This window comes from Canis lupus, chromosome 4 (assembly GCF_048164855.1).
Source record: "Canis lupus baileyi chromosome 4, mCanLup2.hap1, whole genome shotgun sequence".
Taxonomy (NCBI): Eukaryota; Metazoa; Chordata; class Mammalia; order Carnivora; family Canidae; genus Canis; species Canis lupus.
Window position 1 is genome coordinate 76,177,283 of NC_132841.1, and position 27,840 is coordinate 76,205,122.

Genomic DNA, 27,840 nt, shown 5'->3' on the forward strand with positions numbered 1-27,840 from the left:
GCCATGGGGTGGTTAGCTGTGGGCCTTGAAGTAATCATAATTTTTCTGGTGGATAAATCCAGTTAATTTGGGTGTCATTTTCATTAGCGTTCAATGAAACACTTGTTGGGTTGTTTGTTTTTAAATTCATTTTGTTATTTAGAACTCAGCACCAGATGTAGTGGCTAAACTCTAGGGATTCACTGGGAACCCAATCCAGTCGTCATGTTACCTCATGGAATTTAGAGTTGGCTGGGAGAAAACAGATCTTAATCAAATAATCACAAACCCTAATGTGAGAGAGCGGGACACCCGGCTTGCGAATGGGCATCTTCGTTTCAGTAAAGCGATTCAAAAATGGGTGATGTTGAGAAGGGCAAGAAGATTTTTGTTCAGAAGTGGAAAAGGGAGGGATCCCTGGGTGGCGCAGCGGTTTGGCGCCTGCCTTTGGCTCAGGGCACGATCCTGGAGACCCAGGATCGAATCCCACGTCGGGCTCCCGGCATGGAGACTGCTTCTCCCTCTGCCTGTGTCTCTGCCTCTCTCTCTCTCTCTCTCTCTCTGTGTGTGACTGTCATAAATAAATAAAAAAAATTTAAAAAGAAAAAAAAAAAAGAAGTGGAAAAGGGAGGCAAGCACAAGGCTGGGCCAACTCTCCATGGTTGATTTGGGCGAAAGACAGGTCAGTCCCCTGAATTTTCTTACACCGATGCCAACAAGAACAAAGGCATCACCTGGGGAGAGGAGACCCTGAAGGAGTATTTGGAGAATCCCAAGAAGTACATCCCTGGAACAAAAATGATCTTTGCTGGCATTAAGAAGACCCGGGAAAGAACTGACTTAATAGCTTATCTCAAAAAAGCTACTGAGGGGTAATAGTTGGCCATCACCTTATTTATTACAAAACAAAAATGTCTCATGACTTTTTTTTATGTGTGCCATATTTATTTAAATTGATCTCATTGACCAGAATTCAGATCATGAGTGACTGATAGAATGTTTCTCTGGGACAGTCCTGATTTTTTTTTAAATATTTTTTTTTAATTTTTTTTTATTTATTTATGATAGTCACAGAGAGAGAGAGAGGCAGAGACACAGGCAGAGGGAGAAGCAGGCTCCATGCACCGGGAGCCCGATGTGGGAATCGATCCCGGGTCTCCAGGATCGCGCCCTGGGCCAAAGGCAGGCGCCAAACCGCTGCGCCACCCAGGGATCCCGACAGTCCTGATTTAAATAAGATTGGCTTGCGGCTAAATGAATATGATCAGCTTTTTGAACTTTGATGGTAATTCTGGTTCAGCTGTCACTGCTGTCACTGTTTTCCCCTTCTAAAAATATGATTGGAGTTGATTAGGGATGTTCCGCTTTTCACAGAGATGGTAAATGCCACCTCTAAACTTACAGATTGGTTTTATATTTAGATTTATATAACTGGTTATATTAATATATTTAAATACCAAGGAAATCCCTTCACTGTCTCAGAACACCAAGACTCAGCTGTGTTTCAAGTTGCGTTCCCTAGCCTGTTGTTAAAGGCAATGGCTGAAGATAAGCTGGCAGTGTCCACTTTATCTTTTTGGTCTTAACTATGCCAATTTAATTAAAATTCCTTGCATCGAAAAAAAAAAACAAATCCAAATATGACAAGCAGTTCACAGAGAGCCACTTAGTCATACTATCAGAGCTAAGAGATTTAATGTATATGGGTATATTCAGGAAGTTTCTCTGAGGCAGTAACACTTTGGGGGATCCCAAAGGCAGATAGAAGGCCTTTTATTCAGGCAGAGGATTCCAGAGAGAGAGAATAATAGCATTTGCAAAGGTCTTGTGGCAAAAAACACATGCAGTCATCATGAAGGACTGCAGGAAGGGTAGGGTGGTGGTTGCTTAGGAGTGATGAACTCAGTGAGAAGTAAGGTTCAAGAAATAAGCAGGAGTCAGGGAAGCAGTGTAGGCCCCTCAAATTAGTTTGGTCTCTACCCTTAATAAAAGTAAGAGAAACCACTGAATGGTGTCATAGTACAAAGAGATGGGAATAATCACACAGTTATTTTTAAACTGTTCGCCTTAACTTCGTTCAGTTCTGGTTTATTTGCTTTATGGGTTAGTGTTCCGAGAAAATTCTCCTTTGAAGGTAAAGCAGCTAGAAAAATCTTTCAAATCAACAATGGGTTTATACAATGCCTCTGGGCAAATTACAAAAAGGTATCTCTTCTTTAAGATGCTTTCCTTCCTTGATTGGAAAACTGTCCTAATATGTTGATTTTGCTAGAGCAAAACTCTTCACTGCCATCTTTCAGGAAACTGTCATAATAAATACAAAAGACTATTTTTATGGTTCAAACAGTGCTTCCTTCAACGCAGCACTCTGTGCAGTCCACACCCACACGACCGTACTCAGTGGCCCTGGATCTCCACTGATCAAAACAGAAAGGAGAAAAGCAACTTTTTCTTCTTTGAAATAAGATAGCATATTGTATAAATGTGATAAAACATGCAGTTTTGGGTCTTTAAGGCCTAACTATGACCAAAACTCATTTTCCAATGCTTACCCACTCTGCCTAGGTGTAGTGCTGGTGGGAGAGAGTAAGTGGCTCCAGATGGCAGATGGAAGATACCCTCCCCATGGCTGGTCGGATGGAGACCAAGAACTGGCAAGAATTTACACCAGAAATGCCACATCTGGCAGACCTGGGATCCAAAGAGGGACCCAGAAGCCATACTGCAATCACCGTTAACCGAAAGCCCTCGTGACTCCGTGCCAGGCAGCCCATGAGGAAAGCCCACGAGGGCATGAGACACCCGGGCCGTGTCAGAAGAACCACAGGCCACGCGAGGGGCCTGGCTTCGGAAAACATACCCACACAGCTTGGCCTGAACGGGCTTTGTGTTATTGCAACACTCCACTCTCGACCAGAATCTCTCGGGCTCAGTTTGAATTCACAACCAATAGTTGTCAAACGCTGCATCCGAAAGCAGCAGTGAGATCCTTGTATATATGAGCTACTACACACCCTAGAAATTGATATACACTCTGAACTTAAATACACAGCTGCGCCCTCATCCCATTTCCAGCTTCAATGTTTTTTCATTAATGAAAATCATTGCCCTCACAGATTTGTCTGGAAGATCCTGACCAAAAAAAAAAAAAAAAAAAAAGATTAAAAGAACGCCCTGTGGTCCTCTCCCATCTGGGGCTCTATCCTACTACCTTCAGCTAGTACCTCCGACCCCACCATCGACATCCTCAGGGACACATGGCTTTGGCAGAGCAGCTGGGGAAAGCAGAGGTGCACTTACTGCCCCCTGGACGGAAGATGAGCCGTCTTCTTCCCCGTCTGGCTCCTGGTCTTCGTTGTCGGTCCAAGAGGACACGTCCTCTACTGAACTGGTCAGATCAGGTAAACTCTTAGATGTCAACCTCAGGAGGTCTTCGGCGGAGGTTTCCTACGGGGACACAATGAAAGAGTCATGCATTACCCCATGGATGTTGGTCAAGGTCAAGGAAAACCCAGCAGGGTCAGCCGGGAGTGCTCACACGCCCTGAACTCAAAGACCCCATGGAATGTATTATGTTCCACATTTCCAGGTTGGCCAGGTTACCTCACATATTAGGGCAGTAGACCCAATGTAAACCCAAAGCAATTTTTTTTTTTTTTTTTGCTGAAAAAATCTGTGTTTCTTAGATATTTCTACAGGCAATCCAAATTCCCTCCACTTCAGAATCTCTAATACCTTCTCCTGCCTTGCGTTCCAGGTACAATCTAAACCTCCCCATTGGCAGGCCAACATCTTAGGGCCCAGGGCCCCAAACACACCTCCCTCCATTCTCTCCTCCAACCCACACCTTCCACGCCAGCCGTACTGACCTTCCATCGCGCCAGGCTCTCCCCTGCCCTGCTCCCATGTCTACCAGCAGCTCCCTCTGTCCAGCGAGCTCAGCTTCCCAGCTCCGCTTGAACACCCTCCCCTGGAAGCTTTCCTGGACCGTCTCAGGAGGCATTCCACTTGTCTTTCCCTTCTTCCCGAATGTCCTTTACTGTTTTCTTTCATCGCCCTGCACGTATGTCTAACTCTACCTGTCTCTCCTGCTTATCTGAGCGCTCCTCCAAGTAAAGGCCATTTCTACTGTGCGCCGTGTCCCCAGGCCCGGCACAGAGCTCTAGTATCCATGTGCTCCTCCCCCTCACTGCTCATCTCACGAGCATATGTTCACCAGAAAGAGATTAGACTGTTGATTGAATCACGACGCCAAAGTGGAGCCTGATAACGTCTCTTCAAAGAAAACAGCCCTTGAACAATTTTTAAAGGTCAACAAAATACATGGAATCAGACTCCATTAAGATTAGACTCTAAAGAGGACTCCACCGTCGTCCTTCCTTCCTCCGCACAGACGAGGCCACAGGGGTCAGTGGGATGCAGGCGAGGTCACCGATGCCACATGACAATCGCACGCACAGAGGAGGCGCACGCTGCCACCCAGAACTCTCCAGGGAAATGCCACAGCACAGGAGGCGGGGGAGCAGGGCTGTGGCTGATGTGAGGCCAGAAAGGAGAGAAATGTGTCCTCCTCTCCTCCCACACCAGTCATTTCTACAAGCAAGGAAGCCTATGGAAAGTTTTGATCATCCTATTCCTCAGGGCTTGACAGAGAGGAGAATAGAAGACACGCATCTTAAACAACAGGTGTTACAGACTCCTAGTAAGTGGGCGCCCCGCGACACTGACATTTGTGACTAATTTGATGCGCAGCCCACCTGGGAGGCATCTGAAGCTCATTCATGGCAGGTCAGTAATTGTGGATACTATACAGTTGGACCTTACCTAAGGGAAGGAAAGAGCTCTGAAGCAAAAAGTGAGTTCAGCCCTCTTTTGCAAGGTCAGCTCTGCTAGACCATAAACGGAAATGAGATTTTTAAAAAGATGTAGGACAAAAAATGAAGGTCCCAACTGGTGAGTAAATTGCACAACAGCCCCAAGATAGAATACTTCATGGTCAGGGACGCCTGCTGGCTCAGTGGTTGAGCATCTGCCTTCGGCTCAAGTCATGATCCCAGGGTCCTAGGATCGAGTCCAGCATCCGCCTCCCTGCAGAGAACCTGCTCCTCCCTCTGCCTGTGTCTCTGCCTCTCTCTCTCTCTCTCTCTCTCTGTGTCTCTCATAAATAAATAAATGCAATCTTTAAAAAAAAATACTCCATAGCCATTAACAATAGTGCTACAGAAATGTACTTTCTGTATGCACCAAGATTCTTACAGCATGCTACTTGGCGCAAAAGCAGATGAAAAATAGTATTCCCATTTTAATAATGGTTGTAACAATAAACTAGATGTCGTAATATGTGATAACCATAAAGGCAAACATTTCTCCAAGTGCTTCTTGCAACCAGCTGCATTGTTTGGGCTGTTCATATTTCATTTAATCTTCCTGACATTCCATGGAGTAGTTATGATTCTCATTGTCCAGGTGAGAAAACTGAGGTTTAAAAAATTGTAGCAAAAAAAATAAAAATAAAAAAATTTAAAAATTTAAAAAAATTTAAAAATGTAGCAACTCGTTCAAGATCCGCAGCTTTTAAGGGGCTGTGCGGGCTCTGAAGTCCAGGCGGCTCTGCCTCCAGGGGCATTCTGACTCCGTGTGTTTGAGCCCATTAAAAAAACATGCCTGGAAGGACAGACCAGGTAATGGATAGAACTACTGGGGGTATTTGAAAATTTTATCTTCCTTTTCTTCTAGGTTTTCTACATTAGACATAGTAAGTGGATAGTACTTGTTGATAAAAACAGAGAGTGATAGAGAGAGAAATCTATGTTGATATGCAGGTACTTCTGGGAATATCAAAACACACTTGGATATTCTGATTTCATTCATTAGACAAAAACCTATAAGCTCGTCTGTATGAACAAACAACATATTTGTTTTTTTTTTTAAATTTTTATTTATTTATGATAGTCACAGAGAGAGAGAGAGAGGCAGAGACACAGGCAGAGGGAGAAACAGGCTCCATGCACCGGGAGCCCGATGTGGGATTCGATCCCGGGTCTCCAGGATCGCGCCCTGGGCCAAAGGCAGGCGCCAAACCGCTGCGCCACCCAGAGATCCCCAAACAACATATTTGTATGGAGACATGAGATGCTCTGTCCTGAAGAAAGTAACTGCATTATGTTTTCAAAACAATGTCCTAAAGTTTGGTGACAAAGTGACTATTTTCTACAATGATAATTTATATTTTTTTCTTTTTATTCAGCAAATCAAAAGCTCTTTCCCCTCCTCTTCCTCTCTTTAAATACAATGACAAAACAAAGACTCTGGATTACTTGCTCTTTTTGGATAATGAAGAGGACCAGATGCCAAGAGGTGTGGAAAGATGGATTTTCTTCTCTCCTACATGGATGAGCATCTTGGATGGTGGAGATTAAGTTTAGGAACAAACAGTGGGCAGCTGCTATAGCAACGTATTGCCTAGTTATAAATGGAGCCTATGGGAAGAACTGAAGGGTATCATTCCTCTGCGGTCTCGGTCATCTTTAGGCCTGTCGTTCAGTACAGATGGCCAAGAGCAAGAGCTTGACAACCGAAACATCCATTCCTGGGCTCCAGACTGCTTCTCAGTCCTACAAAGACCCGGTGAGTGTCCCTAAATGTCAAAGCCCCTCGCAGGAACACATTACCCTTCTCTAATGCCATTGGCTCTGTGTCCTTTATGTCTTAAATGACTAAGAGGCAGCTTGGTTGACAGGAAGAAGCACGAAACTGTGAAGCCTTACGGACCCATGATGAAACCTGCTTCTGCCTCCTACTGCTTGTGTGGCCTCTGGGTAAATTAATAAACTACTCAGATTTTTAACTTCATCTTTTGAATGAAAAGAACCAACATCTCTCTCATGGGATTTCAAGAATTAAACGAGACCATAAGTAAAAAGCTCCTGGCACCCACTGTGCCCTTTGTACCCTGGCACACGTTAGTGCCCTTTGAGTCAGCGAGTGAGACCACAGCTCACATATCATCCAGGAAACCAGCTTTCAAAACACCCTGTATGCTCCTCAATTATGCTTACCCACGAGTGGACCTTTTTTTAAATTATTTAAATTTTAGGTAGTGCAATATTAGGGTGCAATATTGGTTTCTAGAGTGGAATTCAGTGATCTATCGCTTACATACAACACCCAGTGATCAACACAAGTGTCCTTAACATCCGTCCCTCATCTAACCCATTCCCTGCCCACCTCCCTCCATCAACCCTTAGTTTGTTCTCTATACTTAAAAGACTTTTATGGCCTGTGTCTCTCTCTCCTTTTTTTCTTTTTTTTTTCCTTTTTTTCTTTTCCTCCTTTCCATATGCTCATCTATTTTCTTTCTCAAACTCCACATATGAATGAGATCATTCCATTTCACTTAGCATAATACATTCTAGCTCTATCCATGTTGTTGCAAATGGCAAGATTTCATTTTTTGATGGCTGAATAATATTCCATTACATATATACCACATTTTATCTATTCATCAGTTGATAAGACATTTGGGCTCTCTCTATAGTTTGGCTATTGTTGATAAACTCAATAGACAGTGTATTAACAATGCTATAAATATTGGTGCATGTATCCCTTAGAATCCGTATTTTTATATCTTTTGGGTAAACACCTAGTAGTGCAATCGCTGGATTGTAGGGTAGTCCTATTTTTAACATTTTGAGGAACCTCCATATTGTTTTCCAGAGTGGCTGCACCAGTTTGCATTCCCACTAACAGTGCAAGAAAGTTCCCCTTTCTCCACATCCTCGCCAACATCTGTTGTTTCCTGTGCTGTTAATTTTAGCCATCCTTACAGGTGTGAGGCGATACCTCATCATGATTTTGACTTGTATTTCCCTGATAAGGAGTGATGCTGAGCATCTTTTCATGTGTCTTTTTTTGGGGGAAAAGTGTCTATTCCATGTCTTCTGCTCATTTGTTAACTGGGTTATTTGTTTTTTGAGTATTGAGTTTGATAAGTTCTTTATAGATTTTGGATACTAGCCCTTTATCTGATACGTCATTTGTAAATATCTTCTCTCATTCTACAGGCTACCTTTTAGTTTTGTTAATTGTTTCCTTTGCTGTGCAGATTTTTATCTTGATGAGGCCCCAATATTAGTTTTGCGTTTGTTTCTCTTGCCTGTGGTGATGTGTCTAGTAAGAAGTTCATCGAGCCGAGGCCAGAGAGGTTGCTGCCTATGTTCTCTTCTAGGATTTTGATGGTTTCCTCTCTCACATTAAGGTCTTTCATCCACTTTGAATTTATTTTTGTGTAAAGTGTAAGAAAGTGATGAGTGGACCTTTTTAATTTTTATTTTATGTTTTCTTTGTGTCCGTGTGTTTGTCTCCTGTGCTTGACTTAGAAGAGATTTTTCTCTTTCTCATCTTCCAAACTAGCAGAAGAAAGAAGTCAGCATAGAAATAAAGGTTGGGTGGCCATGGTATACTGCTTGTGCAGGAACCCCTCCATTCTTGAGCCACAGGCTGTGGCGGGGTAGGCTGTGCAAACATAGGACTCAGCGTGTGTGAGTGTTTAAGACCAGATGGTGCTTTTCAAACCTCAATACCTCTGGCTGAAAGGGGAACTTGCTTGTCCTTCCCTTGAAGCATTTCCCTTTTGTGCTCTGCTCTCCTTCCTGCCCCTAGTGAGAAGACACCAGGGTGCCCTGTGGTATCTCTGGGAGGGGAAGAGGGAGTGGAGACTGTCTCAACTCCTGCCTCTGGGGCCTCAATGCCAACCCTTCCTCCCAAGTCTGTGCCAAGGCTCTGTGTTCTTGTGGGAAGCCTAAGTGTCTGAGTTATGGGGTTGGGGTGAAAGGTGTAAAAGAAGGATTACAGATTTTCCAGGTAGTTCGAAATGTTCTAATTATTAAATACTCCAATAATAGGCAATAAACCTTGTAATCTAAGAGGAAAAATACAGAAAAACTTGTGGATGCTAAGTTCAAAAAAATAATAGGGATAATGAGGAAAGAATTACCCATTCTGGTAAGAGTGTATTGCTGCAAAGGGTTGAAGAGTGGAGTGGTTTCCCACCACTGCTTCCATGGACTAGAATGAAGCCCAGGGGCTCTCCTGCACTAGCTCCTAAGTCTGGTGGGTGCTTTTCTATCTTATCAGCAGCAGATGGGACAGCCAAGCAGAAGCAAGAGGACTCAGGTCCTTCTATTTCTGGTCACACAGCTGTGGAGGCCCGCAGCCTTTATCCAGGACTCTAAGGCTGGTGACGCCAGGGGACAAAGTGGATGCTGGGGGCATAAGACATTGGCATTATTTTAACACATTCCAGGGATGAGGGTACAAGAAGCACCAGCCTGAGCCCTCATGAAAAAAGAGGTGATAGCCAAAGGGAGGGGACAGACATTGGTTGTGCATCAAGAGCCAGGGTCCTGGAGCTGCAGACACATCTAGGCCTCTGAGAGATGGAAGCCAGCCACAGGAGCTTGGCCTCACTGTCTCATCAGGAAAATTGAGGAAGAAGGGGAGAGGGTGGCTGGACAAACAGGATTCACAGGGCGTCCTGTAGTGCCAACACTCTGTGAGGCCGTGAGACAGAACCAGGGCCTGTGGCCTGCCCATGGCTAGCCCTGAACCTTTCTTCCTTCGGGACCTGGCAGATGTGCAGCTCCACACCTCTCCTTCGTCCCTGCCAACCAGCGGGCTTCCAGGTCTCCTTTTTGGTTTCTCCCTGGGAGAGGTGCTACTCTCTCCACCTTGTCCTTCCATCCATCCTACCATTTCTCCCTTTTCCTTAGTCCTAGAACTGTTCTTCCATCTACTAAATATTTCATCCAGAGGCTACCCTTATGGGCTTGCCTTGTAGAATCATGGCCATCTAAATGGCCCAAGTAAATGTGCAAGTATGTGTGTGTGTGTGGCACAGAGAGGGCTCAAATCCAAATTCACCACCATCATGAAAAATATTAAACAAACAAAGAAACAAACTACCTACCTTGCTGGCTACCACCAGCTGAACCATTCCAGTGGCTGAGCGAAGAATGGCCACAGCTTCCTCATGGGAGAGCCCCACCAATAAGTGACCATTGATTACCAGCAGCTCGTCTCCTAAGGACAGTCTGCCATCCCTGAGGAAATGGAGATGGGAAAAAAATCCCTTGTCAAGATATTCTGGGCTTGAGAAGGGACATTTTCCTGGAGCTGGGGAGGGTCGCAAGAGGGCACAGTTAAAATCAGGCTAAGGAAAACATAGAGATGGCCAGCGACAGTTTGGGCTGGGATTCATCCTTTGGTCTGGCTGGGTCCTCTTGCCCACTTAGGGAGGCTCCATGACTTCACACGGTAGCCTGGTAGCAGGCAAGGTCTTAAGGTACCACTGTATCCTGCATCAACCTTAATGAAATGCCTCCCATCCAGGGGGAGACAATGACAGAGGATCTGAGACCCCAAGGTTTTTGGATAGTTGAGTCATTCTGTTCTCAATCCTAATGCCATCCTGTCCTCACAACTGAGCTGTCAGCTGAGTCATTGAGCTAAGCACGCCAAACAAAGGCATCAAGCTCAACAGAAAGCCTTGTCTAACCTGCTGCCCTCTCTCTCTAGGTGACACTGCCCTGGCCAGATTCCCTCTGCAGCCCTAGCATGTGTCTGTGGGTCCCCCCACCCCCACCCCCAACACACATGCAGAGTTATAGGACCTTGAGGATAAATCTCTCAGTGTCATTTTCATCCTACAGCCAAGCTTCATCAGAAGGATGAACACAAAACTAACCAAACAGACTGACCAATTTCCTGCTATTGCAGGCATCAGACCTGGTCTACAAATGTGTCCTGTTTCTTTATTTCCCCTAAAACAAATTACAGCTGACTTAGATCTTCCTTCCCACTGGGCTGGGGTTGCCTGCCCTAGGGTGGGTCGAGGGTCTGGGGTGGCACTGTGCCAGAGCATTGTGCAGGCCCCCTCAGTCATGATGGATCAGCAGTCCTGTGGGTTCCACTTGAACCTCCAATGGTCTGGTCTCCCAAGGTCCCAAAGGAGCTAGAGGTTTTACATCTCCATTGCTAAATATGGGATAGAAAATCAGGTGAGGGGGATGGACTCAAAACTCAGGGCTCCACCATGACCTCTGAAGGCTTTATATCAACACCCAGGGTGCTGCTTTGGGACCTGTGCCTGGCCCCAATATTCCCAGATTCACTCAGCTTTCTCTCCAACGTGTTGACTCTTCCCACCTTGCTTTTTTTCAGCAAATCAACCAGCTTCTCTCCACCCTTCCCTCCTTCACTGGTTTCTTTCTCTCAGTCCTCTAGAGCATGCATCATAATCGTTTCCATGTATTTAAGCTTTCAGAGAAGACAGGAGGCACCAGAGACTTCTGATAGCCTCTGATTTCTGTCCTTCAAAAATCCCTAAAGCAGAGAAATGCTAAGAACTTTTCTAGTTTCTTGGAATGGAAAGAGACGGGGGATAAAAGCCCACAGAGAACAAACTGGAACCTCAAGGAGGTGTGTGGGTGGGCCACCGAGAAAGAGAGAGATTCAGAAGTAAAAAAGAACACAAAGTTCTGACCAGTGTCTGAATTTATTCAAGACCATCCCTACCTCCATCCCTTTTCTTATTTTCCTCTTCAGTTCCGTCTCTCTCATCCCCTGTTATTAACTAGAATGCCCGACCTATGAATTATAAACTCCAGAAGCACAGAGAGCACACACACAACTCCAGGCTAAGGGCGAAGAGAACATGGTGAAACCCACTAGAAAGAGCTCACACAGAAAACAGATCAGAACAGTCCTATATAAGTTCATCTCTGGGCACAGGAATTTCCTAATTGCCAACTTTCCAAAGACATGCTAGAACCTAAAACCTAGGATTAATGGGAAAATGGGTATCTGATGGGAGTTCCTCAAGGCATATCTCATGTGGGAAATTTAATGATGTTCTTCTGGATAATGACTAAGGTCTTAATCCTTACACAATGTCTGCCCCCCAGATAACTGACAAGAGCAGTTATTCTCACCTCTAGTTGTTAGCATCTTACTCTGTAGTCATGAGACTAGAACTGGGACATGAAACACATTGAATTTGTCCTCTCCTTAGTCTAACAACCTTTACTTCTGGCTCCTTCAACTCCACAAGATATATTTTTCAAAGTCCCCTGGGTCTGGGGCAGGCCAACACCACTCTGGTGTGCCCTATTGCCCTTATAACCAGGTTACCTGGACTGAACACCAAATTCCCAACTAGATTTACCTCACTCATCCGTGAAACTCTACCATTATACACCTACTGTATACGTGTGGGCACACAACATGCCTTGCCAATAGTAGACACCCTGTGTATATGGAAGCAATCAGTTAGCAAGGCAAAAACATGCTGTATATTTTGGGATAGTTACATCCTTGTAACTCCAAATGGACTTCTTGGCACATGCTCTGCCTAAGATCTATCATTCTTTCTACTTGAGATGATAGTTCAGATTAAAAAAGAAATTTTGAAGGATGAATTGTTCAGGTCACAAGGAGAAAAATTCACATTTACTTTTACATACATACAAGTGCGTGTAGAATCCTGATAGACCTGACACAGCACATGAACCGTGGGCACACTTAAAATCAATTACTTTCCCAAGTCATTAGCCACAATCTCACGGAGGTTAAGATGTCAGGAATGTGGTGTTCTGTCAAATAGCAGAGTCTCAATAGGTAACCACATATTACCAGTATCCCAAAAGGTAGGATAAATAACAATCACTTGAAACTCAAAACAGACCACAAAGAAATGCGATCTCTCCTGATTTGGAGGAGTCTGCAGGATCTCCAGCAATTAGCCACTTCCTGTGCCCAGAGGTGTGTTTAATTAGAACTGCTCATGCCTGATTTTCTTCCATGCTCCAGCACAGTCTTTATGAGCTGCAATTACCAGGGCTTTGACCAAATGGAAGAGTCCTACACCCGGAGGAAGGGAAGGGAGAGGATAAGGAGTCAGAGAAAAAGGGAGAGTTATCTAGTCACCTGTGTGCGGCACCTCCTTCCTTCACTTGAGTGACAACGATAGCGTGAGGTGAGCGCTTTGATCCTCGGCCTCCACTAACCTGAATTCCCAGCCCATCCGATTCTTTAAGCAGCTCCATCTTCCATATCCGGCCAACTTCCTCCTTGGAAGAAAAAGCGAGCACACTGTGAAGTATCTGGACAGACACATGGCATTGACACAGGAGAGTGGAGCTGCTGGGTCAAGCCAAATATTCATTAATTGTCAACAGGTATTACAGATGACCACAGAAAGAAAATGTTCTGTGTGCTGGAGCAAAGTCTCTAGCTGCCAATCCTCTAATAGAATGTTCTAGGATGATGGAAATGCTCTATGTTTGTACAATCCAACATGGAGTCACTAGCCACAAATGGGGGTAGTGGCAACTGAGATGCTGAATTTTTTATTTCATTTAGTTTTAATTAAATTAAATGGCTACCTATGGCGAGTGGCTATAATAATGGACAGCAAGAGTGATTATCCAATTTCCTGACCAGGAATCTGTTAAGTAAATCTGCTTCTGCCTGAAACCCAGTTACCACTGTGTGTGTAAACACTGGCTGCGTCTGGCTTCCATTTCTTTTACACACAGCTACTAATTAATATAGGAAGATGAAAAGACGACAAAGTTAGGTCTTAGTTCTAGGAGAGTTCAACTAATTTCGGCCCAACTCTGCCACTTTACTTATGAATGTCCTTCTGTCTAAAACCCTTACTTTCCTCACCTCTAAAGGGGGGATAATTATTAATGCTTTCCGATTTGTCATTAGGATTAAATGAGATATTTATGGAAGCAGCAGTGCTTCTGGCAACTAGTAGAGACATAATAAATGTTGACTGGTAACCATATATTATTTATATATGCACAAATATATGTTAAAACCACCCTATTGTGATATACCCAATGGTATTGTAATAGCATCGCATAATGTGGAGTTGTCCAATCACTATTTTGTACACCCGAAGCTAACATAACATTGTATGTCAACTATACTTCATTAAAAAAAGAAAAACCATCATGTTGAATTGGATCTCAAACTTCCTTAGAACATAAAAATGAGACCTTAGGAGAACCTTAGACACTGAACTGTACAGTCTTTGAATACATTAAAACGTGTTTCAATCCTTACAAAAATCTAGTCTTCAAAAAAACTAATCATGTCTCTAAGTCCCCTGGACTACTGGTAGCTTCTCTGCTTTGGTTAATTCTCCACTTGACTCTCTGTTTTCCTCCAAGGATGCAAACATATGCCTGATACAAAATGCTTAAGTTCCTTCAGATACTTGGTTGTTCAGAGAAATGAAAGCAAAACCTTCCAAGGTGATTAATTTTGGGGGTCTTACTTTAGGCTCACTCCTGGAAGTTCTTGTTATCTCTCAGTCTATGGGTATGGATCACAATGCATTTCTCAACACATAAAACAAAAGCCATGTCCTTTCCTCATCCATCATGAAGGTCTAATAGAACCATTAAGGTCCACTATGGACAAAGCCATCCTCTTCCTAGAAATAGGCAACCTTCCCACTTAAGCTACTTGCAAAGGAGAAAGAATGTGAAACATTCAGAAAATCTAAAATACACATTGTCAGAAACTAAAATGAAACTTTATGCAATAGTAAAAAAGCCAGATGTAAAACAGTCACTGATGTGCAGCAATAGGAATGTCTGGGGAAATTATTAACAGAGACCTGTTGGATCCTATACTTTTTCTAGTACAGCACTACTCAGTGGGGCTCCATTACTCCGGCAACATGCAGTGGTGCCAACGGTCTCCTTCATCTGCTGACCACAGACAAACGATGCCTGTCTGGCCAAATGTAACTTCAGAAGTCACTGGCTTACCACAGTAGTTCATGAACTTGTCAACAATCCCTATATCATCCAATCATTTCACTTTGGACTCCATCATTTTTGGTTTGTTGCCTCTGACCTCTGGAACACCTTTTTTCTCTTCTCCATTCAGAAATAACCTCCCTGTCCTTCAAAGTCTCTCACAGCTCCACTATTTCCAAAAAGCCATCCTTGAGAGTCAGTGCTACTGACAAGATGGCAACTTTCAACACTTCCAGTACATGAGGTCCTACGGCCTAGTGGATAGCCCCAAAGGGAAAAAATTCAGGGATGTGCTGATGGCTGTTGTCCCAGCTTGCATCCCACACTAGCACATGGGTCAGCCCTATGGCTGCCTCCCTGGGCCTAACAAAGTCGCTGAGAAACTAGAGCAGAATGGTGGCTTGATTTGTTCTTTCCATGAAAGATATGCCATGGCTACTAGGGTCTTGAAGATATGGGATAGTGCTCCACCCTCTCCCAGTACAGAAAAGCTGTGAAATCCTTTCCCCAAAGCAACAGGGACCATAATCAGAGTCTAGAAATAAGAAAGTTGATTTGGCTTTAGCCTAAATTAGTAAAAGCTTAGCCAACCCATTACTAGTTGCACCATCATTTCCACCCTGTCCTACCACCTTTTTGTTAAACAGAGTATGTTAAGTGTGTTTCACAGAGGGTATGACGATACCAAATATACAGTCCTTTCTCATTTTTAAGTGCTTTTAGAAACAGAACTTGTGGCAAGGAACACATAAAACTATGATCATGGAGAAAGAATAATGACCTAATATATACTCTTGACAAAAGAGCTAAAGACAGTTTTCATTAACAGCATTCACATGCTCCCTTCATACCCCTGCCCAACACACACACACACGGTTAAATGCAAAATAAAACACATATCTAATAAGAAGGCTTCAGAGGGCAGGAATGACCAATCTTTAATACAGCCCCCAACTATGCTAGTCAAGAAATGGATCTTCTTTTTCATTTTTATCCAACAGCATGAGTGTTTCCTCTATAACTGAAAGTAGGAACTCTAAGGGGAGAGTTCAAAGAAGTCCATGCAAGTTTCCCTGCTCTGGAATTTCTTGATCATCTAATGAGGAGTTCAGAGGTACACAAAGGAAGGCACAAACAGGAAGGAAGAGGCAGATGTTATCTGAGTCCATTGTACAACTGTCAGTATTACATCTAGCTGCCCACAGCTGAAAGCCGTGTTCAATTACAAATAAAGTCAGTGTCTAAAGTTTATGAGGCTAAAGCTGATGCTGGCAGAAAATCAACAGGCCAACGTAAATATAATAATATTAAGCATATTTTCAGCTGCTTCCTTACAGTTTTCCTTGGGTATCTAATATACACGTCAGTATGGTCAAAAGAGGACTTTGCCTCTGTCTTGCTCCTGGCTTTCTCACCTTCATGGAAAAAGCACCATCACGCACTCAGGCTAAAGAGGATTTGCAAACTAAGAGCTCACAAGTTATCTTTGATCCCTCCTTCTACTTCCTATACCCAAACCATAAACAAGATCTGCAGGTTCTACTTGTAAAACATATCCACATCCATCTAACTTCTGCTTCTTCCTGTTAATCACTGCAGTTGAGCCCACCAGCATCTCTAGCTTGGGTTATCACAGTAGCCTCCAATCTGGTCTCCCTTTTTATTCTTTGCTTCCTACAATCCCCTATTCTCCATTGTACATCTAGGGTGACCTCTTTTTCTTTTTTCTAAAAGGATTTATTTATCTATTTTAGAGGGAGAGACAAAACATAAGTGGGGGCAGAGAGATAGGGAGAAAGAGAGAATCCTCAAGTAGATTCCCCACCGAGTGTGGAGCCTGACATGGGGCTTGATCCCAGGACCCTGAGATCATGCGTGACCTGAGCTGAAATCAAGAGTCGGCCACCTAACCAATTGAGTCACCCAGATGCCTCTCTAGGGTGAACTTTTAAAATACATACATTATGATACATTTAGCTTAAACCTTCCAACAGCTCCTACTAGGCTCAGACTGAGGTTGGAATCTTTGAGATGGCGTACATAAACCTCTACCCAAATCACCTCCCTGTGGTCTCCGCATCACTCACTGTGCTTCAGTCTCTCTGCCTCTGAAACGCTCCATCACTCATGCCCAGGGAAGCTTCTTGCTCTGGCTCCTCCCTGGAAACAGCCCACCCCTAGATTTTGCAGGGCTACCCTCTCCTAACACTCAGGGTTCAGCTCAAACATTGCCTCTTGAATGAGGTCCTCACTGATACCAATTTCAGTTAACTCCCCACCAGGACACTGCCCAGACACCTTTCACTTTACTGCTTTATTTCATTTTATAGTACCTGTTGTCACCATCTACCATTCTGATTCATTTATTTGCTTATTTATTGCTCGTGGCCCCTTATTTGTGATAAGTGCTGCGGGACAGGAAATTCGTCTCTCATTTATCAATGGGTTCTCCAGCAACTAGAACAGTGCTAATACATAACAATATTGCATAAATGCCACAGAATTAATAAATATAGGATGTTTATACACTAATCTTACAGTTTTTCAGAAGTTATTGAGAGTGACATTAAGAGGCTCGCCCAGATGGGAAACCTGCATGTTTGCCAGTGTTTAGCGTGTGAACACCCAATCCAGTTGTGGAGACGATTGAGTTCTGAAACAGATCCTGTCTAGACAGATGGCTCAAGCCTTTGCTTCCTTTTACATTGGCTTAAAGGGCAATGAGACTCTGTCAGCCTGTTGAGAAAAAGCCAAACCACGCAAAACTGGATGCTATGGACTTTTGTATTAATGTTGTCAAAGTGCTACCCTTTCCTATAAAACGCCAATTACTGGGTGAGCTCACACATACATCTCATCATAGTAGCCAAAAAAAAAAAAAAAAAGGATTTATTTACAAAACAGAGGTGGTACATTAAAAGGAGCTGTCTTGGCGGCATTTAAATGACCTCATCTTCTGCTGGAACCAAAAATAATATTTCACAATAGCATCTTTTCTCCAAATGCGAGAAGAAACATCATCCAACTAGAATTTTACTGCAGTAAATCGTCTGGCTCTAGTTGCAAACTTAGATTCTGAGACTGTCTCCATATCCCTTCTTATTTAGAATGATCAGTAAGAAATGAGAAGATGTGTGTGATCAAGGTCAGAGCTGAAGTTCCTAGTCATCAGACCAAAATCATCAGTTTATAGGTGAGGAAATGGAAGCTCAGAGGAAGAACATGGCACCCTGAAGGCCACAGAGCTGGGGATGGAAGAACTAGGGCTACAACCTGGTGTCCCACCTCTTAGGCCTGGAGCTCTTGGGTGCCTTCGGTAATGAGCATCTACGGAGCACCTGCAGGTGCTAGGCAGTGAGCCAGAACACAAAGGCAAATAAGGTCCCCGCCTTTAAATCCTACTGGGGACACAAGAAGCTGCATGGTAGTTGGAATATGTGGGATTCATGCATTGATGAAGAAGGGGGAACTGCAGGAGCCCAAAGTGGAGATGCCTAAAGGCCAAACAGGTGGCAGGAGGCTCCTAGAGGTGTGTCATGGTGTTTGGTCCCCCAGAAATGGAAGACGTTAAGCCACACAGGGGAGAGGAGAAGAAACAGGATAGTAAGAGCAGCATCTGCAGAGGCTCAGAGGAGATAGTAAGCACAGTCCTTTGGGAAAAACCGTGGCTAATTCAGCCCAAACTGGGGAGGAAGAAAGCAGTGAGAGACGATGGCAGAAAGTTAAGCAGGATCAGACAGTGAAAGGCCTTGCAGGCTTCACCAAGCTAAGGAGTTGGGGTAGAAGATAAGGTGACCCACCCAAAGGGCTTACACTGCGGGGTGTGAGTGTGCACACACACGCTTGATGCAATCTCTTTAGAAAGGCCTCTCTGGTTGCCGGGAGGACAGTGGAGGATGGGATGACAGTGGACAGCGGGATGGGTAGCAGACACTATGACCACCTATGTGGGAAATGAAAGCAGTGTGGCCCCAACAGAAAGCTGCGGGAGAGGGAGAGAAGAGTGGGGCAAGCAGGGAGACCAGAAAGCCCAGGGTGGGGGGCTCAGGAGAGAGGTGCAGGAGCAGACACCGAATTAGGAGAGACACTGCCACATAGAAGGATAGAAGTTCACCCAGGGACCATGGGGGGCTTCCTAGAAGAGGACCACCATCATGTTGTTTCTGCTTGATGCAAACATCAGGGACTACCCAGGAGATGTCCCGGGTGTGACTCTCCTTCTGAGCTTCCTTTTCCTACAGATTTAGACCTGGAGCAGCCTTCCTGAGGTCTCTGCAGACCTCTTGCACCGACCCACTCAGCCTTCCTGAGGTCTCTCCTGAGGGTCTAGGGAAGAGGTCTGATACTGTCCAGGGTGAACTACAAGCGTTAGAGTGAGACCACAAATGGACCCATAGACACACATGCCAGGTATGAATAGATTTGCCCAGTTGGCAAACGGTAGGATTTTCTTTTTCACTGTTATGTGACTAACTTGTATTTATTTTTTTTTTACCACACTGCTTACAAAAATACACATCTGTAGTAAACAGGCTTGCAAGAACTCTCCCCTTAGATGAGTAATGATCTTCACCACACGGGGAGTAAGGGACTCTGAACTCAGTTCTAAAATTGCTTCTCTATGTCCTAAGAGTTTTTTTTTTTTAAGATTTATTTATTCACGAGACATGTAAAGAGAGAGAGAGGCAGAGACATAGGCAAAGGGAGAAGCAGGCTGCCTGCAAAGAGACCGATGCAGGACTTGAACCCAGGACCCTAGGATCACGCCCAGAGCCTGAGCTGAAGCCAGCCGCTCAACTGCTGAGCCACCCAGACGTCCCTATGTCCTAGGAGATTCTTATGTTTCGATGTTTAGACAATGGGCCCAACTTTTGTAGTTTAAAAGATTAATCTGGTTGCATATGTATTATTATATGTTAATATTTTATAGAAACATATGTTTTTTTGTAAAAAAGATATTTATTATAGGAAATATGTTTCCTATGGTTCTGTTAAAGGGAAAGAGGATATAAAAACAAAGACTGAAGATTTATTTTCATGTAACAAATAACAGTCTATGAAAAAGAAGCATCTGACAAATAAAAATGGCCTGAATGATTATAAGCCTTTTCTGTAATTTATTAAGTCTTTGTAGATATATTAAATCATTAACAAAGCAGAAACGGAACAATGCTGACATGTTTAATCTCCCATTATTCAAATGGAATGGAATTTTTTGCCCCAAGGGCTTAAGAGGTAAATACCTAGTTTTTCTTTTTCTGGAAATTCCATTTTAGCATGACCTTGGGCTCATCCTGGAGTAAAAATAAAAATCCACTCAGCTCAAGAACCTATACGACCTTCTGTGATGGTCTATTGGTTTCAATCTGGGTGCCACCTGGATGTGGGGGAAGCTGTGAAGACTTACTTCTTGCCAACTCTATCAATCTTGGGTAAATGCATCGAACGATGATGCTTCTGGGGTTGAAAAGGGTGCTAAAATATATTCATGCCTGAGAGGGTATGTGGCCCATGCTGACTTTCCAAGAAGGAAAGTATAAGTCAGGGTCAATACTCAGTCTATAGATTATGGACAGTTGTGAAGAACGCAAATTCCAGATGGCCGTTCTCTCCTTTCTATAGGCATGTAGCTTAAAAAAAAAAAAAAAAGTCCCAAAGGCAAAAGATTTAGGTTTCGTTTTTTATCACTGTTTCATTTATATCGTCCTGGACATTTGACCGTGAGTGGAAAAAAACAAGCAAAGAAAGTCTGATATGTGTAATGTTCAGATAGTCCAATCCAGAAATTCAAAATTTTATGTTATTGCCTTTAGTTGAGTAGAGAATAGTGGCCTCTTAAACATTTTCTTTAAAAAAAAAAAATCATTTCCAAATTATTCCCACTGTGTCCTAGGCCAAATGAAAGCCTGCTCTTTGGACTACATATGAGATTCAATCTCTTTCGGTAACTTAAACCTTCAAAATGATTGAGAGAACCAACACTCCCTAACTTATTCACCCTAGGCTTTCTGTGTATCCATAATCTAATCATTAGAAGAAAAAGTCATATCCAAATAGAGTATTTATCAATAAGAAACACAGTATAATCTTTTTATGGCCCTTAATTCTTTTTTCTGGGGGACCATAAAGTTGGTAGAAAATCATTGATAGACACATTATTTTTTTTCTTCTCCTTCATTTACATATTCTATCTACAAATCATACCTCCTTCTGGGTAAGGCTTTATGAAGATCACTGAGATCCTCAGATAAAGGAACATGGTCCCCTGAGAGAGGGGTTATTTTAAATTCCTCTCCTCCCATTCTACAAATTAGGCATAACTGCAGAAATATGCATGAAATAGCCTTACTAGAAATTCTATTCATTGCCAGGGTACCATTTCAGCAGCATGCGAAGCTGAACACTTCTTCTGTGCCCATTTTCTATCTTTCTAACTTTCTCTTTCATCCTAAAAGGGTGTCTACTGGAGAGACTCAGAGAGGAAACCAATCAGAAACCACGGAGTAGGTTACTACTTCATTAGGAACCCACAAGAGTATCTGCCAAGAGGATTCTTGGAAGGAACATGCTCACCCTAAAGAAACGTCACTTCAAGAGAGAGAATGTTGGTTAGAATGAAAGAGGCAATTTGAGGCTAGAAATGTACCCGTTACCCATCAGAGTGTACCACATCTGCTTTGCCTTTAAGGAAGACCAATCCTGACCATCACAGCTGGATATCACAGTATCAGACATTTCTGTGAAATTTCCAAACTTCACTGGAATTCAGCAATTTAATAACATGAACCCATAAAAATGTCACTGGTTTTGCAGTGTTAAAAATAAAAGCAGATGCTTCTCTGCACGTTGAACATCCTTCCTGTGTAATACTGAGGCTTGAACGTTCATGCTATCAGCTGCCACCGGGAATTCTTGGCCTTGCTGTGGCAATTCCACTGGTGTTGGTAGTGATAAATAATGATGCAGTTCAAGTTCTTTATCTGGACCTCATATGACTCAAATTATACCACAGAAGTCTTGGATTTTCCACTTAGGATCACTCAACCAGCTCTTTATTTAAGTAGGATAAAATGACTTAGATTTTTTGTTGTTGTTATTATGTCTTCTGACCATCTATCACAATACATGTGTTGGCCTCTAAATACAAGGCCACCTTAGTTCTATTTTCTAAGCCTTAAAAGCAACTTCAACAGTATTTCTTTAAAAATTCAGGTTCTATAATCAAACCAAAGCTTACCCGTGCCAGGCAGTCACTTGATTGGAAGTCTGTCTTCCCGGACTTGGAGAAGCGACGTTTGTCATTGTTTGTGGGTAGAGAAGCATCTGTCTTTGGAATTCTAGGCTCTGTCCCTCTGTCTGCTTCTGAACCGTCTAGATGGGATCCAGCCAGTTCCTTGAGAGATTCTGGGCCATTTTCGAGCTCGAGAGCATGACCATTTCCAAGGTCAGGGTCTGGGCCATTGTCCAGCTCCGAGACAGGGTCATTTTCCAGCTCACAGCCAGCACTGCTCTTGGGTTCTTCAGTGGCCTTGTGGGTAGGAGGCTTGGAGATGACCCCAAACTTCCTTGCTCTTTTCCCTTTCTTCACAGTTTGGTCACCCAGCTCCAGGGTAGGTGTCTCCGCTGGTTCAGTGCTGCTGCTCCCGTTGCCATTATAAGGAGACTGGACTTTGTGCTTGAAGCGACGCAGCATGATCAAGTAGATGAAGCCGCCATTCCAGCACTGCTCGGCCAGGTAGCTGCAACAGACACAGGGGGCCGGTTAAAACCCTCCAAGATCCTTCCTGACCGCTGCTTTGGGAGGGCCCATTCGGCAGCCTACACGGTGTGTTAGCCACCTGGCCACGCAGCTGAGGTACTAAGCTTCCGAGAGAGGCTCACTACTCATCCTTCCCATCTACATAATTGTTGATGCTAAAAACAACCCCAAAGAAACCCAAACCCCCATGAACTAGAAACTACTAATGAAAACACCCCAGGGTAGGCAGTTAGAAATGGATTTTTCTATCCGCAGAGTCAATCCTAACATACGATTTGAAAACAATAATGATTTCAACAATGTCTTGCATCAGGGTTACGTGAGCCTCCCATTCATATAGTTTAAAAAACGAAAAAAAAAATGTTTTAAGTAAGCAATGCCCAATGTGGAGCTTGAACTCGTGACCCTGATATCAAGGGTCTCACGCACTATGGACTGAGCCAACCAGGCAATCCTCCATTCATACAGTTTTGCCGTAATTACTCAGCAAGTCCCCGGGGTAAAGAATAGCTGAAATGGACTGAGAGGAATGTAAAGTTCTGCTCTTTGGATCAAAATATCAACTGCACAACAACAGGAACCTCTGCCTTAGAGCATTAGAGTGAAAAAGAGGGTGAAAAAGCATTAGAGTGAAAAAGAAGAATAGAGGGTGGAGGGGCGTTGGCTGGTACCAAGATGCAACTGGTAAATGAAGGATGCTTAGCCCGAAGAAGACAAGCCAGGCTTGGTTGCATTTCATGTATTTGAGGAGTGCCAAACACTCAGAAGCAGGAAATAATATAAATGAGACGATGCATGTGAAGCCTGACACACAATAACTACTCCAGATCTTAAGGAATAACCGTAAATAGAACATCAAACGAGATAAGTAATTAGTGGTGTTCAGGACCATTAAAGCTTTAGCAAAGAAAACACACTTGCTCAAAGTCAGGAAACCAGGCTGGGCTAGACCCTCCACTCATGGCACCCAAGATAAGGAAGCACAAACCCCAGATAAACCCAGGAAAATGCCTTCACCATGGAATGTTGCCACATTGTACACATCACCCGGTCACAAGCAAAGAATGTCAACAACCAAATCCTTAATGAGTTGGATCTGCTTCCGGTCTTCATGTGCCCACAAAGAGGAGGTCTGGGGCTTTGTTGCCTACATCCTCAAAAAGTGAAAACCTGAGAACTTTTTCAAATGTACCAAACTAGCTGTTCTCCCTCCAGGCCTGAAGCTCAGACCTGAGAGCTGGGGACAGTCAGTATGCAGGAAGGGACCAGGTTGTAAGGAGAGGTGACCAGCTGTGTTTGAAATGTACTAAGTTCTGGGCCAAAGGCATGTATCTATCACCCATACCTAATGGTCAGGTTAATGCCAGGACAGTGCCAGTCTCACTGAAGAAGGGAATAATTCTCAATTTTTACCATGGAGTAGAGTGAACAAGAGAAAATGGGTCCTCAAACAATCATCACAGTTAATAAAAACTTTCATTGATCCTGATCTATAAACCATGGTAATGAACTTACACATAAAAGCCAGGCAGATAAAAGGTACCACACAGACCTTGGATTGTTCCATGCAATACACTGAGATGAACAGGTAAAGAGCAGCCTACTAGAGTCTAGTAAATTAAAATTAAACTGGTTCTCAGCACAATTTTTTCTACGATGTTTAGATTTCATTTTCCTGAATTGTGTATTTTTTTTCCCACCCTGGAAAAATTTCTGTAAAGGTATAAAACCTTAAAAGTAGCTATTAGCTAGGCTGTAGGGGTTCCTTTGAGCAAATCACTACTTTTAATGTAAGACATATGCCAGATGTTGTGAAAAACAGTGAAGGGACAGTAAAAACAGGACCAGGGGGGAGGGTCAAGACACCCAAGTCCTCATTCTGGCTTTGGCCCAACCATGTCAGACAATGGTGATTATACCAAATTTCCATCAACCTGTGAACGGACAGACAAAATGTAGTATTATCCCTATAATGGAATATTATTTAGCAATAAAAAGAATGAAGTATGTGCTATAACTTACGTGAAGCTTGAAAACATGATGCTAGGTGAAAGATGCCAGACCACAGAAGGCCATATGTCATTCCATTTCTAGGACATGTTCAGAATAGGCAAGTCCACGGAGACAGGAAGTGGGTCAGTGGTTGCCAGGAGCCAGGGGGAAGGGAGAACTGGGATTGCTAACAGGTACAGGATTTTTGGGGAGTGACGGAAATGTTCTAGAATTAGTGGTGATGGTTGCACAACAAAGTGAATATACTCACTGAATTGTACATTTTAAAATAGTGAATTTTATGTGAATTATGTCTCAAAAAAATAGCAAAACGTAATAATTCTGGCCAAGTTTTGAGTTGCTTCTTTGAGCAGGTGCTCCTTAAGAACACCCTTTACAGAAGAAATTGAGGCTCAGAAATATTAGTTAATGTTCCCAGGTTCACATAACTGCCAAGTGGTCAACCTAGGCCCTCCTGCTTCCCAAACCCCCGCACACTGTGCATTTGTGATGTTTCAGTCACTCTAGTGTCCTCATCTGTAACACGAGGATGTTAAAATAAGTCGTCTCCAAGTTGCCTTTACAATTTGATATCTGTGAATACAAGTTTCTTGGGAAGACTTCTGGGGATTAAAGGAGCAGGTCATGGCAAAAGTACTGACCCAGTGCCCAGGACAAAACAGACCCTGGAAAAAACAGAAACATTCTTTTTATGTTCAGGTTGTCCTAGGTCTCCTGGACATTTACTATCAATCTGCAAAAAAATCTTACCTGGAGAGGCAATTTCTTTACAATTGCTTTTGGGATTCTATCTTTTGCATAAAAACTCTGAGCATTTTGATGGGTGCAGAGACCTTCTTTTTAGTACCAAAAAGGCAGGCCCACTGACTCAGAGTATAGGATCTTGACTATTTCTACTCGCATGGAAGCTCCAAGAACCTTGTGACTGGAGATTATTTTATTGTTTCTGCAAGATCTATGCTCAACAAAATGACAAAGCAAGAGGCGTTTATCTTTAGTTTGGCACCATCTCCCTATCGTCTCCTGACTTCCTAGCAATAAATAAGGTTCTGACACCTCGGGGAACTGTATGACAGGTTACTTTATTCCTTCCTGGACACTGAATCTTCTAAGGTCATCCCGAAGACAAAGTGTAAGGAATGAACTATGGATACTGCAGCAACTTGGTGAGAAAGACTTTTAGGCAGGGGGTAGTTTTCTTGTAGTTCTTCTAATCACCTTATACGTAATGCCTCCTCATTCCCTATCCATCCGTACTGAAGTGACTTACCTAACTTTTCCAGCACTTTCCTAGCTAATTCATACTTCCAAATCCCTGTTTCCATTCAAAAGAATTCCTACCCACCCCCCCATTAGAATCTTTAAACTTCAAAGTCAGTCTTTGAGAAAGAAGAAATGGAGTATAATCCTGGTCCAGAAAAGTAAGTCTCCTCTTCAACAATAACTGGTAAAATGAACCTTTTAGAAGCTTCTCTATCATATAATTATTTTTTGGTTTCGTCTCAAAATTTGAAACTGTCCTCTGGCATGTAAAGTTATTCAATTCAATTAAAATTTATTTGATCTTGACCGTCCCAGGATGGTCTTAAAATAAATGAGGAAAGACAAGCAAATCCAGAAATGACATTCCAAATTCGAGCCTAGAACCTCTCCCTGAAACGTGTTGAGGTTCCTCACTTCACTTGGTCTTTGCAAGCAGCTTTTGTGACCAAGTCTCTTCCCACCTTCCTTTCCCCTCAAAATGTGCTTTAACCAAAAAGAAGTTTTGAGAACTTCCTCTGTTTCTTGATGCTCTATCATAATTCTGGAGTCTGGGCTCTCCAGGGGTGGGAGGTCTAGGAAGGGTTGGCAGGTGAGGTGGAGCTAAGAAAAGCTAGAGGGATAAAGCTGCCTGGAGTTTAAAGATCAAGAACAGGGAGATAGGAGATAAGAGAGACACAAAGACAGATAGATGTTGGAAGGCCAGCAACACACATTATTTATCCATCAGTTCTATCAAAAGAAGGCTTGAGGCAGCTGTGCAATTTTGATATTCTAGATTGTTCCACCAAAGTCCTCAGAAGAAGCAATCTCCAGGTTCCTTTGAAAATCATCTTGGGGCAGGGGTGCCTAGGTGGCTCAGTCAGTTAGGCATCTGCCTTCAGCTCAGGTCATGGTCCCAGGGTCTGGGATTGAGCCCCACATCAGGCTCCCTGCTCAGCGGGGAGTCTGCTTCTCCCTTTCCCTTTGTGTTCTCATTTGTTCTTCTCATTTTCTCTCTCAATAAATACATCTTTTTGTTTTTTTAGGGTTTTACTTATTTATTTATTCCTGAGCACACAGAGAGAGGCAGAGACATAGGCGGAGAGAGAAGCAGGCTCCACGCAGGGAGCCCGATGTGGGACTCGATCCTGGCACTCCAGGATCCCACCCTGAGCCACCCAGGCATCCCTCAATAAATAAATCTTTTAAAAAAAATCATCCTGGGCATTTGGCCATCAATTACTGATGGCTGTGCCCCCACAGACGGGTGCTGCTCAGCAGAACCATTGGGGTATACGTGTGCGTAATTCAGAGTAACTTGGATCGCCACCCCCGGGCATTGGCCTGTACCACAATACCATGGAAACACTGTAAACTGAGACAACACTGAAGAATTCTAGAACTCAGACTTTTCTGAAAAGCAGACATTCTTACTTCAACTGAGTAAGTCAGGTCCCCAGTACAGACAATAGGAGAACAAACACTGAATGCAAGACGTTTCTAGATGAGTTCCTATGACCGGGTATGAGTTTTACGGAATGGGACCAACTGCTAATAGCCACTCTAACACACAGGACGAACAGAGATCAATTGTTCTTGCCCATGATTGCCTCTTGCCTAAGAGGCAAGGGGAGGCTAAAAAGCTGTTTGTGGTCCTTTGAAAACCTGCTAAGCCTAATTAATCCAGAGGGCTGTCTGAGGTTGTAAATCTGTAGGTTCCCAGAGAAGAACGGGTTGAGAGGAAGTGTTAAATATATACAGATCAGTTTTCCAGTGAAGTCTTGGCTGGGAAACGGAGGGAGGCAAGTTCGGACAGCAACATGAGAGAGGGTGGGAAGATGACAAGCACTTCCTGGAGAACCAGATTCCCCAAGGGCAGTCTCTCTCAGGTGCTGCCTCCAGCTACCTTGAATTGTGGGCTTCTCCTGGATTCCACAGCCCTCCCTGGAATGAGCCAAACTTTTTTTGGGGACTCTGTAGGCAGAATTTGGGGGCTGTATGTTGTACTAA

The 27,840-nt window shown here is 43.5% G+C and overlaps 1 protein-coding gene across 6 annotated transcripts in view; it reads right to left on the reverse strand.

Moving 5' to 3' along the window:
• PDZD2 (PDZ domain containing 2) overlaps window positions 1-27,840 on the reverse strand; it is a 358,704-nt gene that overhangs the window by 74,716 nt on the left and 256,148 nt on the right. For 3 of the 6 annotated variants that reach the window (XM_072824996.1, XM_072824998.1, XM_072824999.1), the window contains 4 exons: window positions 22,054-22,555; window positions 12,964-13,106; window positions 9,947-10,079; window positions 3,280-3,426 (listed from right to left, as the gene is read on the reverse strand). In XM_072824996.1, coding sequence (XP_072681097.1) covers window positions 3,280-3,426; window positions 9,947-10,079; window positions 12,964-13,106; window positions 22,054-22,555 — 925 coding nt within the window. Of the gene's footprint in view, window positions 1-3,279; window positions 3,427-3,848; window positions 4,113-9,946; window positions 10,080-12,963; window positions 13,107-22,053; window positions 22,556-27,840 lie in introns of those variants that run through there. The other 3 variants (XM_072825000.1, XM_072824997.1, XM_072825002.1) reach the window with 3 other exon arrangements.